Consider the following 18386-nt stretch of genomic DNA (forward strand, 5'->3'; position numbering starts at 1 on the left):
CCAAATGCATTTGCATTGCACATGCATTTAGGTAATATTACAGGAGATCCATACATGAAGCCAAGAGTACTGCTAATACTAATTATTAATGCAGACTGGCTAAGTGGACACACACACGCACGTACGTATGAATGCAAGCACACACAAACACACTCTGTATATAAACGAACAGGTAGCTTTCATACATTCTATTGTCATACTCAAAAAAATCATGACATTGTGATGTAAAATATGATGTACATTTGTAAACCTGGGAAAATATCTAGTTTTGTAATCCTGTGATTACTGAAATGTGCAAACTAGATGGGATGATACACTGCAGGATGAGTGCGAACACTTCTGAATGCACAAACAGAATAAGACAAGGTGCCATAATGAATTCAAGAACAGCTTGGGCAGCATTACTCCAGGTGGCATGCATTTTGACATGTGGGTCTTGTATGGGCAAATTCAAAGCCTGGTCTGCTTTTGAAGCATCCCTAAAAATAAGGCATATGCTGAAAATGACATATGGCAGGAAAAAAAAACTATTGTTCTGTGAGCTAATAACCGCACAGAAAATGAGATTTAGTTAGCACAGCTGGCAGCAGAGGAAACAGTAGCTCAGCAATCAGTACAAAGCCTCTATTCAAGCAGCATGTATCAAACAACATCAAAAAGCTTAAAATATTCTGCCTTCAGAGCTGTGCCGTAGGATGATACCAGCTCTGATAATTTGAGCACTAAAATGATGGCGTAAGCTTCTCTGTTCTCTGCATCTCACTCAGGTTCTGCAGTGATGATGAAAGGACTGCAGCAGTGTTTAATAACAGGAAACAGCAACAAAAGCTGTTGAACGTGGTTATGTGCATTACACAGAAATGTACAAACAACACTTTTATGATGCCATTATTTATGCTGTACCCCAGCTCATGTGAAGAAAGGCCGCTGCTGAAAGCTTGCACAGTTTTTTTGAAGTACTGTTTATTTTCCTCCCTGAAACAGGGAATATCATTTCCTTCATTTTTTCTAATACATCCTTGTTGTAGAAAGACTGTTGCCTCTGGAAGACAGTGACTAAAACAGCAGAATGTTGCATCAGAACCCATATAAAGACAGATAAATGAGGTTAATATGGATAATGGCAGACTAATTATATTAAATGGCATCAGGAACGCCTGCAAAACTCAAATAGAATCATTTAAAGAAATTTGCAGGAGTAGGACTATGGGAATGGGGGTGGTAGACACAATGTCAAGACAGTGGAAAATGCAGAGTTGTAATAATATACTTTTCGCTGTGTTTTCAGGCATGCTTGCATCCATTCCTTCCTGCCACTCCTGTTGATTGATCTATATACAGGATCAAACTCTGTTCTGTGTATTGAGCTGTAAATGGGTTCATTTTCAGACATAATGAGGTATAGTTTCACTGGCAGAGGCAAAATGGTTGTAGCTTTATTTTTATGTTAATTATATTACAAAGAGCAAGAATAAAGGAATGAGAAGGTAGCAACTGCCATGAACTTGTTTATTTTTGTCACATGCTGCTGTCTGATGTATGTATAACGTATTTTGAATTTTTGGTGCTGACTTGTTAGAGTTCAACAATATCTAGTCAGTCCACAATAATAATGCCCAGAACACTGTATCTACATAAGGACATAGTGTTGGTCAGAGACCTTAAATTTAGCATCTGGCTTTGATTGAGACCTCCCTTGCTATTTCAAAAGGTCACATCTGATATGAACTGATGAGTTCCTTATTTTCTGCTTTGGAGACAATGGTTTAAAAACAGATGAAGACGGCATTTAAGTAACACAGATAATGCAGTATCTCACTAGCGTATACAGTGTGCGTATATTCATGAAACGAGAACACGAGCTGCAAACTCTGGGCTTATGGCTACTGTCTGCTTTTGTAGGTCTGTCAGCCAATCAGGGACTTTGTTGTTTTTATCATGATCTTAAAACTGAAAGAAAAGTATTTGCAGCCAACAGAAAGAGGCGTCTTAATCAGGATTTAATTGTGATCTGTTTTGAAGCATCTAATGTCAATGTATATGTCATAAACTTCAAAATGGGAGGACAGGGTTGCTACTGTCTAATTCGTTAAAAACTGGATATACAGATGAACGCAAACTATTGAGTTTCGTGGGGAAAAATGCATACATACAGTAGTATACATTATTTTTACTTAGTCATAAATCTTTGTTAAACAGGTGACTTTTGCAGCCCTCTCAGCTTTACCTATTTTGGAGGTTTGTACATATCTGCAAGCTTGATTCATCACTTTGCATGAAGCACCTATTTTTGGAGGTCTGTATTTATTTTCAGGCTTGATTTATCCCTTCACGTAATTTTCTCAATACCGCCACCAATCACATATGATTTTAAAGCTGTTTGTTTAATACAGAGGAAACTAGACCACATGACCAGTATATCGGTGGCACCAATAATTTAAAGAAAAAGGACCCACATTTTACATTTTCATTTTTCAGAAGAAGAAACAAATTACTTTGTCAGACAGATTTTTGTAGTAAATTTTATTAAAATCTTCAGATTTTACACTGTGTTGTTCATAATACACTTATATATTACTCAGATTGTTTAATTGCTTCTGAGTAGTATTAAATAATCCTATTTGAAATGGGAAGAGTTGTGCACTATTTGGTATTCAAATTATATGTTAATTAGGTGTCCAGATTTTTTTGCCTTATGTATCTACTTTTCAAGGGCCTTTGTACCCATATTCTACGTCTGCAGCTTGAGAGGCACATTTCCAGGTGGTATAAAATACAATACAGTTAAATTACTGAAAGTGGTGAGAAGGATGGGCCAATAAGGGAGGCTGCTCTGAGCTCAAGCTGTTGGGGTGCAGACGGTACTGTATAAGAGGTGCTATTTTATATCTGCAACAATACTGGTAATAATTTACAGTCAGTCAGTGTTTGCATGTTTGGAGCTGTAGCAGGGAGTCAGTACAGCTTGTTGCTAATGTTCAGCAAAGGTATTTGACACAGTCAGCAAGAAGTGATTCTGTGGATTCAGAATAGCTCTTTGCTAATCAGGATCTTTTAATTATTCTTTAAATTAAATGACAGCCAGTCAGTCAGTGAACTGTAATCTGAAGCAAAGAACTAGTTTGTCAGAATTTAGCAACTGTATTTGAAGGCAAAGTGATATTTTGTAGAAAATTGTTTTCTTTTCTGGTGTGGGCACCAAATGTAGGCATTGCCAGGGAGCCGAACAAGACAGCCCCAAAATGACTTATTCGGAATTAGTATGTAAAAAAAGTTATAGGAATTGAACTCTTATCTGTATACCTTCTGAAGTCATCATATTCAGCCATAATTTTGATGCTAGGTGTTACACTATCAGACAAAGTCTCACATCTTTTCACTTCTCTGCCTTTGGTATGTCTAGTCACAAATTTTTTTTAACAAAAATGTTTCTGGTTGTTAGTTGACCTTCAGTGAACAAAGAATCAACAGGCAGCAAGCTGGTATTAAAACCCTAAAATGCTGAGGGATTCTGATTTTGCATCACTATCTCAGTAAAATGAAGATGTTGGTCATCTTTTACACGTTTTTATTCTGGGGGTTACTTGTGCTGCACAGCAGAAAGTTCTTTCAGAAATGTTCCCATTATGGATTTCCCTTTTTGTGACGCTACTGCAATAACATAAATTAATCAACAGTTGCTGTAGTTTCTACATTACAAGGCTTGAGCAAAAGGAGGAAACTAATATGTGTTTAAACGATGACAGCTGAAGAAGCACAGATGTTTTCATTAGAAAACGTGGGGCTCAGCTTTTGATTCAACTCATACAGCATCCCTCATCTTCTGTGTGCCTACACCCCTAATTAGCAGGGTGGTTTGCTGCCACCAAGATCCCACATGGAGGTAGTTAATTATGCACTGACCAAAAATATTCATACTTTCTGAAAATATTTTCTTGTTTTAATATCACGACTACCTGCCTTTAGGAACCAGAATAAATGAGTTCCAGTCCTGGGTTACAGTGCTTTCTAAGGAAACGAATGTGCTTTGGCAACAGCTTGTGTGGTCTGTCATATCTACAAGAGACACATGCACCTCAGAAGAAGGCATAACCATGACTTCTAATCCTGCTAGTCTATAATCAGCCAGCAGGCAAAACAGGAAGAAGCAATTAAAAATATCAAAGTACTAAGGATTTGATTTGCAACCCACACACAGTGCAAGTGTGATATAAGAAATAATTAATTCAGTTATACTGAACCATTTGTCAGTTAATAGATAAGAGACACAGATTTGCCAAATGAAGTGAGTAAACAGATACCATGCCAGGGCTTTCCATTGAAAGGATTCCCTGTGAAGGGGCATGTAGGAAACAAGCATGCAGGGCCTTGTTTCAGTGTATACTTCTTTTCAGTTACACATTTGTACAGATTGTGTTATTTTAACTATTGGTTTCATTTCTCAACTTCTTTTTAAAAGTATGATTTATCAGAGTACCCATTGGCATAAAGGAGAACCACCATCTTCAACATCAATAACCAGGTTCAACTAGCTGCCCACAGCAGATATGGTAAGGCTGATAAGTTATAGGGGATGGTATCGGCAGGCTTTGATAGCAGGGAGCTACTATGGAAGTATGTGCACTTTCAAGCAATGACTTCATTATACACTATGCTTCTGATGAGGGTGTGTGTATGTGGGTACAACTAAAACAAACTGTCTGACTCCCAGTATGGTTGTAACTGGGGCCCTGTGACTCTGTCCATGCTTGTAAAATAGAGGACTGAATGACCTTATAAAGAGTATGGTGAAACCTTGAAAGCATAAGGTGTGAGGGAAAGAGCAACAAACATTTTTTGATGTATTACAGGAAGAGTACTATACTGTACTATGCTGTACTCACAAAAGAAAAACAATGGAAGCAGGAGAGCAGGAATTATTGCCAGATGTTGACAGCTGCTCCTTGTTAGGACATTCACTAAATGATACATGTTGAGAACAATGAAAATTAAGCACCAGTGGATTATATGTGAACAAGTGTCCGTTCGCTTCTATGAGATGCTTAATGCACTTAATGCAGTTTAGTGCACTGTGAGCTCAGCCATTTTAATCTGGTTGTTCACTCTGTTGACAATATTGTGAATAAGATATCCAGCTATAGACACTGTTGTAAGTGACTCCTTATGGTGGGAGTGCATGATATCTCCAAACCTGCATAGTTTACAAAATGAAATAACCACAGTGCCACTTGTAACAAAAATATTCTGCAGTTATCTGATGTTCTTTTAAACAGAAAATTACAATTTAACTTGCCCACCTATATTGAGATCCCATATATTTCCACTGAATGTCAATTTACTGCATAGCACGTCACTGCTCAATCTGTAAGCAAATGTGTCCGTATACGTTGCTACCTTCATAGCCCTGTTGTATGGTACCCAAAGGTTCTCAAATGGAATATGTCCTTCAGCTGTATTTACACATTCAAAGCACACACGTAGTGGCCTTTTCCCTTTCTGCAGTCTCTTGCCTGCCACTTTCCTCTTCTCCATACCAAAGCACAGTTTTTCCCCTTCTTTGAAGGCTGAGGTGAGCCCATTTTCCAATTGGTGAAAGTAACAGGTTCACCTCCAGTCCACTCCCAATGGCCAGTCTTTACTCGGTCATTAAGTCCTAGTGCAGAAAGAAAAAAATACTTTTTAAGGTCAATTTGTTCATATGATTCAGTTTTTTATATTCTGCATATGAAAATGATTGCAGTCTTTCCAGGTTTGTAGGCATGCCAAAATATGTACAGATATAAATAAATATTTACATATATAAGAACAACATTAAACATTTTTCTAAAGAGAAACAGCATATTTATTACATACTGGGCATGAAGTTTTATGTGTAGAAAATTCTGAAAAAGAAAAGCAAGCATTTCAAAATTAGAACTGTTTATACTAAAATTTATTAAGTAAAAATTAAAAGTGAATTGTGATCATGGTTTTAGGTACTTTAGTATAGTTTTACTCTTGTCCTAATCAGAGTTAAGAAGAAAAGACAGTTGTGTTAAATGCTTGTGTTGACTGTGAACTTATCAGGTATGGCAACTCTGCAACTTTTTGAAACAAGTTAATGCTTTTAGTATTGTTAAACAAAAGCTGATTTATTTGTGGAGTTTGGTTCTCGTATGACAACACTAACAGATGTTGCCACTCGGGCCTCCATGGTTTCTTCATCACTACTTCCTGCAAGAGACGCAGAAGTAGTGATACAGGAGATAAAAACCCAGGTCCGTCTAATCTACTCAGCTGTGTAGCTAAATCCTAAGCAGCAGCCCCCCTCCCCTACCCCCATGTGCTGCTATCTCTTTCTTATTCTCCTTCATGTCTGTGAATGCTGTCAGTTAAGAAAGGACCTTCATCAACAAGAGAGGAAACAGGAAGGTATGCAACTAGCTCCATATGGCATATCTGATAGCCAGAGGATGTGCATTTGACTTGTTATGGATTGCTGCTGAGACATTTAACAATTTACAGACTGCTGCAGGGACGTACTGACAGTTAAATAACATTGTTAAGAGCACTGAAGTATAACAAAATGAAGTAAATATAATTTTGCACTGTTTGAAACATTCATCTATCATAAGAAATGCAAATCAGTATAGTTTTTGCACTGTACAAAGCGAATGGAGATCATAATGCATGTGATGTTATTTCCAGTTATTTATCTAGTTTTCTGAAATAGCTGCACATGAGTTTATATATTGGATTAGGTGCTCTTTTAGTTATGTTTGAAATCCAACCAATGCTTGTTGTTTTCTAATTTCTGTGAGTTGCTGATTCCATCAGGCAGGAGAAATTGTGATGAATACATTTTCTCAAAGAACTAGGTGAAAAGCTGGTCTTACCAGAATATTCTGCATTTGCTTTGTTTCTTAGGAAACAGTTTGAGGTTCCAAATGCTAGTATATTGGCAATGGTGTCAGAACAGGAAGATGGCTGAGGCTCTTGCAGTAACAAGCGATCAAATTAATTAATTTATTTTTTTAAGTAGACAATGGTACATTCTGCGACTGGCTAAACAGATAAATGTGCATATTTTATTAATGGCAGTTTAAAGTGCATTAGTATTGTAGGCTAAGTGGAGGACTATTACTGGGAGGATATATTCTAGTCTGGGTAGGAACATGTTTTTACCCAGGGCTTTTATCATTATAGAGGGCAGTAGCTTTGTTTTCTTGCAGTTATTTTTGCATGCTTTCTTTAGGGAAAAAGTTGGGTTTAAGAACAGCCCACAATACCTACAGTGTGTGTGTGTGTGCATGTGAGTTATGTGCACTTCTACTTTTTAGCAGTTAGTGGTTGAAATGCATTTGGGGATGGTAAACCATGAAGGTCACTGCTTAGGGTTTTTCTTACTTCAGGAAAAGTGCTTTCATTCATAAATATGTAACTTTTAAGGCTGCTGAAATGTTCTGTACACAGCAGTATTAGTATTATTTGACACTTTAGTAATGATTTTGCAGGTTTAGGATAGTTGAGCATATATGCCGCCATGGAAAACATTTTTTGTTTTATTAGTTGCTTTCATCCATTTAAATATGTTTGTGAACTCATCTGAATTTTGGTGTACCATGGATATGCTGCCATATTGTTTTGTTATGGAAATTGGTTATGTGCAAACCAGAAAAACAGATATTACCAATAAAGTCACAGTGAATCCTGGATAGACTTTTTTAGTACTTCTTTTCAGAGATTGTGTTTGGACAAAACTTATCATTTCTACACTGTATGAGCTTGCCTTTATGCCACAGTGTCATATGCCACAATAACCAAGTCAATATTTTTCTTGGCAGTAAAATCCTCATTAAAAATTCTACCCTGTATAAACTCATGATGTCTCCAAAACTGTCCTGTGCATTATCACATTCAGCCTACATTTAAGCAAACAATAATGCCCAACAGGGTGTGTGTTAATGTGTAATTAACACCCACCCAGGGATCGGCGTTGGGCCTCTACACCTCTGGAAGGGCATTAATTACACATTAACACAGACCCTGAAGGGTATTATTGTGCTTAGAGAATGGGGTCTCTGTAAAATTGTTTTACTTATTTTTTTAAGTACTATTTTATTTTAATATATTTTCAATGTAAAATAGTTTCTCTGCCTAATGTTTTATACTTGCTGTAGTATATGTTAATGGTGTTGGAGGAAGCATTTTTACATCCAAAATATAACACTTAAAAAGAAACAGGTATTTTATTTTTTTTGGTCTCTAACCCCTAAAACGTTTGGTTTATTGCCAGTCAATGGAGACAGAAGTAAATAAATAATGACATACATTTGAGTTTCAGAGTTTTATTTCTTTCAGAAAATTCATGCTAACACAAACCCTTTTATTTAAGTACGTTTCTAATTTTATAAGAGTAATAATTAAAATATGTTCTTATTTTTGAGAGTTTGTTCCCGTTTATTTTAGGTTTTTCTTCAGCTGAAGGGTCCAGAAGTATACAAACCTCTTTGCTGCTGCCAGTGGTCGATCTCACTCACCCTTTCTGACACACCCTCCTATGCTTCATAAAGTGCATGCTAACACAAATCATTTAAAATATGTTCCTATTTTATGCCTTTGTCCAGTTTATTTTAAGCTTATCTAGATAACTTTATCTAAGAGCATACCTCTCCACTGTACATATTTTTGCAGAATGCCCAGATTTTTGCCTCACATATTCGGTCTCTTCCTCATAAAAAATGTATTTTTTGACAAACCACTGGATGATCTAAAGCTTAAAGTTGCTAATTCATAACATGCAGTTGAGCTTTAGGTTTTATATCCTTCAGAAAATACATGCTAACACAGATCCTGTTCTTTTAGCACCTTTGAAGGTTTACAAGAGCAATATTTAAAATGTGTTTCTCTTAGCATTTGTCCCTCTCATTATGTCAGGCTTCGTCCAGATTTCTTGTGCTAAGAGGTTGACAGGTGTGTCTAAGGGGACGAGAGGTGCGTAAAACTGCTGCTGCTGCCAGGGATCACTATCACACGCTCTACCAGGGGATCGTTTGATCACTTTCACACTTCACTCTCTTTCTATCTCTTTCTTTTACACACACAGTCTCTCTGCTTTCATGCATGCATTCACTCACATACACACACTTTTCTCTTTCGCTCGATTGATCTGTCTTACTCTCATGCACCCATGCACTCACAAACACACGAACTTTAATTTTCTTTTTTTTTTAATATATTACACTTGCTAAACAGCAAAAGCACTGCTTAGTGAATGTAAAATAATGGCTCGCTCACTCTCACTTTCACTGACATGCACGTATAGACACACACACAGACATACAAACACACAATTTCTTTTAGTTGTCATCTATTTTTTTACATTTTACACTCGCTAAACAGCAAAAGCTCTGTTTAGCGAGTGTAAAATAATGGCACCGTGAAGCAGCAAACTCGTTTGTCAGTGGGCATTACTTATACATTAATACCCTGCTGGAGAATGTTCATTCTCCAATCAGGGTGCTGATGTACAGTTTACCCATTCTCTAATAGACTTTATTACTCTAGTAGCGTATGATTTACAGTGCTGCTTAGAGTGCATTACTAGTGTATATCATGTGATGGAAAGCTATTAATAGTATCATCATTTTTCTTGCTTACCCTTTGTTTTATTGCATAATATATTTGAGGTGCTATGTGCCTCCTGTAGCTTTATATCTAATTATATTCTCGGCAGGGCTAATTTAATATTTTGGATATTAGTTAAGGTCATTTTGAGGTATTTCAACTATTCTTTTTATCTATGTTGTAAATTTCATTTGATACTAGCAACTAATAAATTAATCTTCCAGTTTTTGGAATGCTTACACTTAAAGAAAGTCTTTTGTTATTTTAATCCGAGGTGAAGCTGATGTTATGACTTTCAAATAAGACATTTGTCATGTTTATACTTTACACTAAACTATGACTCACATTTTCCCCTGGATTCTGCAAGGCTTGCACGGCGTGCAGGATTAGTGCAAGAGCTCCAGCAGGCAATATGTCTGCTGTGAGATCCAGGAATAACCTGTAGGGGAGTGCACAAGTGCTCCTGCACTAGTCCTGCATGGACTCAGCCCCTGTATGCAAATTATCCCATTTGAAGGCGAAATCCATGCAAATAAGGTGAATTCGCAATCCTGGAAGCTGGAAACCAGACATGCAGGACTAGTGTAATCTGCAGAAATGTACTCCGCCAATAACAGAGTACATTTCTGCAAATTCCAAAACGGAGCCATAACAGCTCTAAATTAAGGGTGGGTATCATTTACAAAGCATGCCAATGTCCAAGTATAAGGCCACTGGCATGGAAAACAGTTGAAAAAAAAAATCTGTGGCTCAGGTATGCTCCTAACTTAGCAAAGCTAGGCAAGGGGGTGTGTCTGAGGCTGCCCAGCACTCTTTACATTGCCTAAGCAGGTGTGCATTCCATGCATCGGGTTTAAAAAAAAAAAATAAAGTAAACCAAGAAATAGCAGCTCTGTGCACATTTGAGCACTGTGTTTGCGCGTCGAGAACTGCGGTGGTGGTGCTGCGGTAGCGTTGCCACCTCACATTAAGATGTTGTCCTGTTCGATTCTCAGCTAAAGCGTCTTCTGTGTGGAGACATGCATGAATGGGAGTATCTTCGTTGAAGGTTGTGAGTCAGGGCTGGCAACTCGGCACATAAAAATTTACTGCCAATTATTAGTGGACTGGAGTTCTGCTGTGGCGACCCCTAACCGGGAAAAGTCGAAAGACACAAGTTTGCGAGGCAAGCCCCCGGGCTTAAACAGGAAGGCAATGGGAAGGGAAAACTGCAGTAGGAAGATAATCTAGGAGAACTAGCATAGCTGGCAGGTGAAATGTATCAGAATCAGCCAATTACACAAGCAGCAGACCAGCCAGCCAAGAACACTACTATAAACTATGCAAACACCTTCTCCTCTGGTTTTTCCCATACTCTACACCACCGGTGTATACAAGTGGGGAGGTTTTAACAAACAAAACAACAAAATGATAGGGGCTGCAATAGCTATCATACAACAACTTGTGGAAGAGGCTGATGGTGGTGAGGATGTGAATGCTGTCAACCAACCCACAGTGAGGAGACGGATAAGAGATTACAGACCCAGGGTAACCTACCAGGGGCTACATGAGCTGGAGATAGTGGGGCACTATAGGGTGGACAGGGACCTCCTACAGAAAATTGTTGAGCTGTGCCGGCTACGCCTGATACACAGAACTAACAGAGGGGAGCCCATCCCAGTGGATACCAAGGTATGTGTAGGCGTAAGAATACTAGCTACAGGTACCTTCCAAAAGCCAACTGGGGATATGATGGGGATCTCACAGGAATCAGCATCCAGGGTACTACACCAGTTCCTGGATGCCATGTCAGCACATGCCAGTGAGCACGTATATTTCCCCAACACCCATAAGGCATTGGCCAGCAATACACAACTGTTCCACCAAATAGCAGAATACCCTGAGGTAGTGGGTGCTATAGACTGAACGCACATATGTATCAAAGCACCACCCGGTGAGCAGGGTAGGGTCTACATCAACCAAAAGGGCTTCCCCTCCATCAACTGCCAGGTCGTGTTCGATGCCCAGGGCATAATAATGAAAGTGTGTGCTGGCTGCCCTGGAAGCTATCACGATTCCCACATCTGGCCTCTGATGCAGCTGTACCACAGATTTGCTAATGGGGATATCCCTTACGGTCACCTAGTGGGGGATGGTGGATATGCACTGGAGCATGGCTGATGACACCCATCAGAAATGCACACACACACACCCAAGCAAGAACTCCATAATGAGGCACATGCACAGACCAGAATTATAATAGAGCATGTGTTTGGGATGCTCAAGTCACGGTTCCAGTGCCTGGACAAATCCAGTGGGGCCTTGCAGTACTCACCAGCTACATGTACCCAAATTGTCATTGTATGTGCCATGCTACACAATATGATCCTGTGGAAACAGATGCAGCAGGAACAGCATGGGGCAGACCTGCACAACCCCCCACCATTGCCAAGGCCTGCCCAGGCACAGAGTGACTCAGAGGAGGAACAACCTGAGTCTGCCCCAGTAGGCAGAAGGAGGCATGCCCAGTATGCCCTGGCCTTGGCAAAGAGGCAACGCATGGCACATACATTGACACAGGAGGGACTCAGGGAATAACACCTCTCTCTGACTCTCACATACAGTAAAAGGGATGCCAAACACACTACCTGTGCTTAACCATGTGTAGGGAGTGTACTATGTGCATCCGACATAGGCAGCCGTGCAGCACCACCCTCAATACTGGGACACCCACAAGGTAAGTCACTCAACCTACCAATTGCCGAATGGAGTAGAACGTGTTGTTACCTGTATCTATGGTATGGATGTGAGCATGCAACGGAATCGGGTGGCTGAATGGTATGCCAGCAGATACTAGACACCTATAGTGGCACCATGAGATCTGTAACAAATACTGGTGTCACCACAGTAGCCAGTACTACACAGGGCGACAAAAATCACTTCGGGAAATGTGCTGGGCCACATGTGTGTCCATATGACTCACACATGCCAGTCAGGGAGGTTCACATACCCAACAACAGTCTTAGCCAGCAGCACAGGTGTAGACAAACACATATGTGCTGTGCTATGGCCTCTGAATGATGCCTATTGGTAACCCCCCCCCAGGCCTACATAGACAGACTACGGCAGGTCAGGCAGTGGGATGTTAGTTCTGAAGGGTAGGAAGTCAGAAACTAATATGTAGGTCAATCAAAGCTAAGACCTGTAGTACACTTGTATGCCTCTAGTCAGCATGATAGGTTAGAATACAGAATGAAATGGAGTACCTGACATACCAGTACAGTCATAGCAAATGTGTACAAGTGTCAGGTGTGCCCCCCTTCATCCTACGTAGAAATGTAAAAACAGTCAGGTGTGCCCCCCCCAATCTTGTGTAGAAATGTAGTAACAGTTGTAACAGTCAAGTGTGCCCCCCATGCCTGTGTAGAAATGTAGAAACAGTTAGGTGTGCCACCCTAATCCTGTGAAGAAATGTAGAAATAGTCAGGTGTGCCCCCCCATCCTGTGTAGAAATGTAGAAACAGTCAGGTTTGTCCCCCCACAATCATATGTAGAAATGTAGGAACAGTCAGGTGTGCCCCTTCCCACAACCCAGCGTAGAAATGTAGTAACATTCAGGTGTGCCCCCCTCCCACAATCCTGTGTAGGAATGTAGAAACAGTCAGGTGTTCTCCCCCCAACCCTACTTAGAAATGTAGTAACAGTCAGGTGTTCTCCCCCCAACCCTACTTAGAAATGCAGTAACAGTCTGGTATGCCCCCCCAATCCAATGTACACACTTCGTAACAGTCAGGTGTGCCCCCCACAACCCTATGTAGAAATGTAGTAACATGTATGTGTAGGTATAATACCAGTGGAGTACAGATGCACAGAAGTGGCGAAGGTAGCAGGATAGGTTGTAGCATCTGCACAATATGCAGGTATGTGTGTGTTAGGTTGGTGTGTGTTTCATATTGTGTGTCAGTGGTCAGCATGTATACATATTGAGGTAAGACCAGGTGGCCATTGCCCACTACTGCTGACAGGGACAAGTCCTCACAACTGCAGTGCCAAAGACAATACTCACCAGTATAACACATGCTAGCAGTAAGCCATTGTAAATGTATGGTGGTAATATGTGTCACCATCTGAAAGACTGACATGGCATGGCTGTTGGGCTAGATATACAAGCAGTACACAGAGGAAAGTACCCCAGACATACAGTATATATTGTGTCACTGTGAAATGGACACACCCTTGGAATTGTACATACAGGTATGCATCACATTATCTGGTCCTATAGTAGGGGATACCGATGTTGTCTGCCAAGCACTCGCAGATCACAAATGAGGTAAGACTGATGTATTGGGAAACAGCTGATGTACCTGCATATGCAAGCATAACTGGAATGCCCAATGCATATCTGTGTGTGACAGATGCAAGTAGTGTCCATAGCACACATGCATCCAGCTCACGCAAACACCACCCACAGGTACCTCTCTGGTTGTACCCCTGCTGTGGGGAATGGGTACAATATGACCCCACCTATATATGACAACAGCGAAAGAATGCAGCATGCAGTGCAGGTGTCCTATGCAAGTGTGTTGCTAGCTGTAGGTAGCACCCTGCCAGCATCCACACCACCTGATCAAGACTGATAGAAGGTATTAGCATGAACACCTAGCACACCTACCCTGTCACCCCAGGGGATTATACTGTATGGCGGTCTGAGACTGTAGGACTGACAGAATCCAACGGCTTGCCATATCTGGCCTGCATCAACACCTAATGGCCCACAGGCCTCTGCCAAGGGCCTGTGTCTCACACGTACTGCCAATGCATTTTATGTCATAGACACCCAAATAACAACACAAAACACTCCACATAAGCCATATGAAAGGCCATGTGGACAAACCACAGTAACATGTCCACCATGTCCCACTGCATGAACTGTAGACCAACACCACACACAGCTGTGATGGGGTGATCACCTTAGGGAAAGTATCAGAGAATGTATGCATAATGTAAGGAAGAGGATAGAATAACAGAGGGGGGATGGGAGCATGGGCAGCATGCCCGTACACCACAATAGGGGTAATGTACTGACTCTTGGCCCCTGCCTCTGGGTAACCTGTGTGAATCTGTACAGCTGTGAGGTATTGCCATAGCAATATAAGGCCATACTGTCATGTTGATGGATGTACAAGGATGGGGTCCTCTGCCAGCACTGTACCAAGGTGCTGAACCTGATACACATACCCAGCAGCAGGTGTCTGCAGCTCTCCCTCCAGGATGGCATAACCTACCATGAATATGTAGGCATCTTCCCACAATACCACACACAGCTGCAGTCACCCCTGTTCCCCAAGACATCACTGTAAGCAGGAATGTCCACCTGACAGTACATAAGGACAGAAAACATCACAGTGTATAACAGCACACTGCCTGAATATCTTTGCTAACAGCAGTACCATGCAGCTGAAGCAGCACAGGCACAATCAACTACAGTACACACTATCCCCTGCACAATTTGTCTCCATATTGCCAAATGATCGATGGATACCCTGCAGAAACAGTTTGCTACCTGTAGGTGTTCAACACAAAGTTCTTCACTGGAGTACATACTACCTGGAATCGATCCACACATTCAATACAGAAGGGCATACTGGGCATGCTCACATACTTAGAGAAATGAAGGCAATGTCAGACAACAACTTACTGAAAGTCCATACTGGTCATCCTCACACACTTAAACAAATGAAGCCCATGTCTGCAAACAACAGTGGACCAGACATATCTGGCAGTTGCAGATGTTAGTGCAGACACTCCTCAGAATGCACCACTAATGCTTTGCACACACACTCTGGATAGGAATACAGACATATATTCAAGGACAACACAGTATAATAAGCCGAAAGTAGATGTATATAGATAGATGTGTGGAAGTGAGTGACTGTGACAAGGAGCCATCCATTATGAGCCCTATCCCACCCGGCACACAGCCAAATGGCTACAACCACATGAGATTCAGATTTCACTCACTGTAGATATTAGCCACCAGTATCTGCCAGCATTACAGACTATGTGGTGCAAGTGCTAGCTGTGCAACATGACTGTACAAGGAAGTAGTCATCTAGCAGCTGTATACATGTACCTATGGAATATAACCCTGCGTGTGCCTGCATGTGGTGTGTCAACCTCTCAATGAATGGGTTATGGCCCATGCACACACACTGCCCTCCCCATAGCCCTACTATGACAAGCCTGCTGAGGTCATCCACTTTGAAATACACCTTTGGGAAAGTTGTAGCCCAGTAATCTCTGTGGTGTGTCCTATAATTGTGTACTTCTGTAGTGTGAAAAACTAGTTAGGTAGGAGTTCTAATCCCAGACATGGCAACTCTGTGTGTGTGTGTCTCTGTCTGTGTAGAGAGCAATGCAATTTAGGCTAACCACATTCACTACAATTAAAATGTCCTACTTTGGCAAGGCTGCTGATGTCATTCACCATTCGGAAAGCTACAACCCAGTAATCTCCATGGTGTGTCCAATAACTGCGTACTACTGTAATATGATAAACTAGTTAGGAGTTCTAATCCCAGACATGGCAACTGTGATTGTGTGTGCGTGTCTCTGTCTGTGTAGAGAGTAATGCTTTTTATGCTAGTCACGTTCACTACAATTGAAATGCCCTGCTTTGGCAAGGCTGTTGATGTAATTCACTGTGAAATACACCTTTCGGAAAGCTGTAGCCCAGTAATCTCCATGACATGTCATATAACTGCATACTGATGTAGTGTGATAAAATAGGTAGCAGTTCTAATTCTAGACATGTCAAGTGTGTGTGTGTCTGTGTGTGTGTGTGTGTGTGTCTGTGTAGAGCATTCCTTTTTAGGCTAGTCACACACACTACAATTCAAATGCCCTACTTTGGCAAGGCTGCTGATGTCATACACTGTGAAATGCACCTTTTGGAAAGCTGTAGCCCAGTAATCTCTGTGGTGCATCCTATAACTGCATACTGCTGTAGTGTGATAAAATAGTTAGGTAGGAGTTCTAATCTCAGACATGGCAGCTGTGTGTGTGTGTGTGTGTGTGTGTGTGTGTGTGTGTGTGTGTGTCTGACTCTGTGTAGAGAGCAATGCTTTATAGGCTAGTCACACTCACTACAATTCAAATGCCCTACTTTGGCAAGGCTGCTGATGTCATTCACTGTGAAATACACCATTTGGAAAGCTGTAGCCCAGTAATCTCCATGGCGTGTCCTATAACTGCATACTGCTTTAGTGTGATAAAATAGGTAGGAGTTCTAATCCCAGACATGGCAACTGGGTGTGTGTGTGTGTGTGTGTGTGTGTGTGTGTGTGTGTGTGTGTGTGTGTGTGTGTGTGTGTGTGTGTGTACATGTATATATTTGTCTCTGTTTGTGTAGAGAGCAATGCTCTTTAGGCTAGTCACACTCACTACAATTCAAATGCCCTACTTTGGCAAGGCTGCTGATGTCATTCACTGGGAAATACACCTTTGGGGGAAGGAATGTTCCAGTTATTCCCAGGTGCATCCTCTAACAGCTTCATGCTGTAGTGTGATATAGAACTCTGGTAGGGGTTCTATTCCCACACATGATAGTTGTGGATGTTTTATGTGCGTTTCTATGTCTGTGTAGGGAGCAATGCATTTTAGACTAGTCACACTCACTACAATTCAAATGCCCTACTTTGGCAATCCTGATGATGTCATTCACTGTGAAATACACCTGAGGGGAAGGAGTATTCCAGTAATCCCCATGGTGTGTTATATAACAGCTTCATGCTATAGTGTGATATAGAACTCTGGTAGGGGTTCTATTCCCACACATAGCAGTTGTGGATGTTTTGTGTGTGTTTCTATGTCTGTGTAGGGAGCAATGCATTTTAGGCTAGTCACACTCACTACAATTCAAATGTCCTACTTTGGCAATCCTGTTGATTTCATTCACTGTAAAATACACCTTTGGGGAAGGAGTGCTCCATTTATCCCCGTGGTGCATCCTATAACAGCTTCATGCTGTAGTGTGATACAGAACTCTGGTAGGGGTTCTATTCCCCCACATGGCAGCTGTGGATGTTTTTGTGTGTTTCTATGTCTGTGTAGGGAGCAATGCATTTTAGGCTAGTCACATTCACTACAATTCAAATGTCCTACTTTGGCAATCCTGCTAATGTCATCCACTGTGAAATACACCTTTGGGGAAAGAGTACTCCAGTAATCTCTGTGGTGCATCATATAACTGCGTAGTGCTGTAGTATAATAAACTAGTTAGGTAGGAGTTCTAATTCCAGACATGACAGGTGTGGGTGTGTGTGTCTGTGTTTGTAATTCTTATCCTGTGTGGAGGTGGTTGTGTGTGTGTAACAACTGGACTCAATGTGGAGTGGGTTTCGCAAATTTCTTATATGATGGCCCTAGTATATATCACAATGTTCACCATACAGGGATAACAGATATGAAATAGCCAAGAGGCTGGGGTGCAAATCCATATCCCTACATGTGACATCAAGGCCAGGCGATCAAAGTGAGCAACCCTAGTATTAACCAGAGAACACTCTCAACCCATGTCTCATACACATACACACACACACACACACACACACACACACACACACACACACACACACACACTTGCTTAGGAAACAGCCACTATGTTGGTAGTACCCTGCATATTGCCCACTGATAGTAACCATGGTGTGATTGCAGTGGGCTACAGAGGGAATAGCACCCCGTCCATCAGTCCAACAGGCACATACATGCCAACAGTGCACCTTCCCCAAGTTCCCCACTGG

The 18386-nt window shown here is 41.1% G+C and overlaps 1 protein-coding gene across 1 annotated transcript in view; it reads right to left on the minus strand.

Annotated features, from left to right (window-relative positions):
• Positions 1-842: 842 nt before the first annotated feature.
• FREM1 (FRAS1 related extracellular matrix 1) overlaps positions 843-18386 on the minus strand; it is a 1066140-nt gene continuing 1048596 nt past the window's right edge. The window contains exon 38 of the mRNA XM_044060374.1: positions 843-5653. Within this exon, the coding sequence (XP_043916309.1) occupies positions 5457-5653 (197 nt within the window). The 3' untranslated portion in view covers positions 843-5456. The remainder of the gene's footprint in view (positions 5654-18386) is intronic.

This window comes from Protopterus annectens, chromosome 2.part0 (assembly GCF_019279795.1).
Source record: "Protopterus annectens isolate FY-2018-M chromosome 2.part0, PAN1.0, whole genome shotgun sequence".
NCBI lineage: Eukaryota > Metazoa > Chordata > Ceratodontiformes > Protopteridae > Protopterus > Protopterus annectens.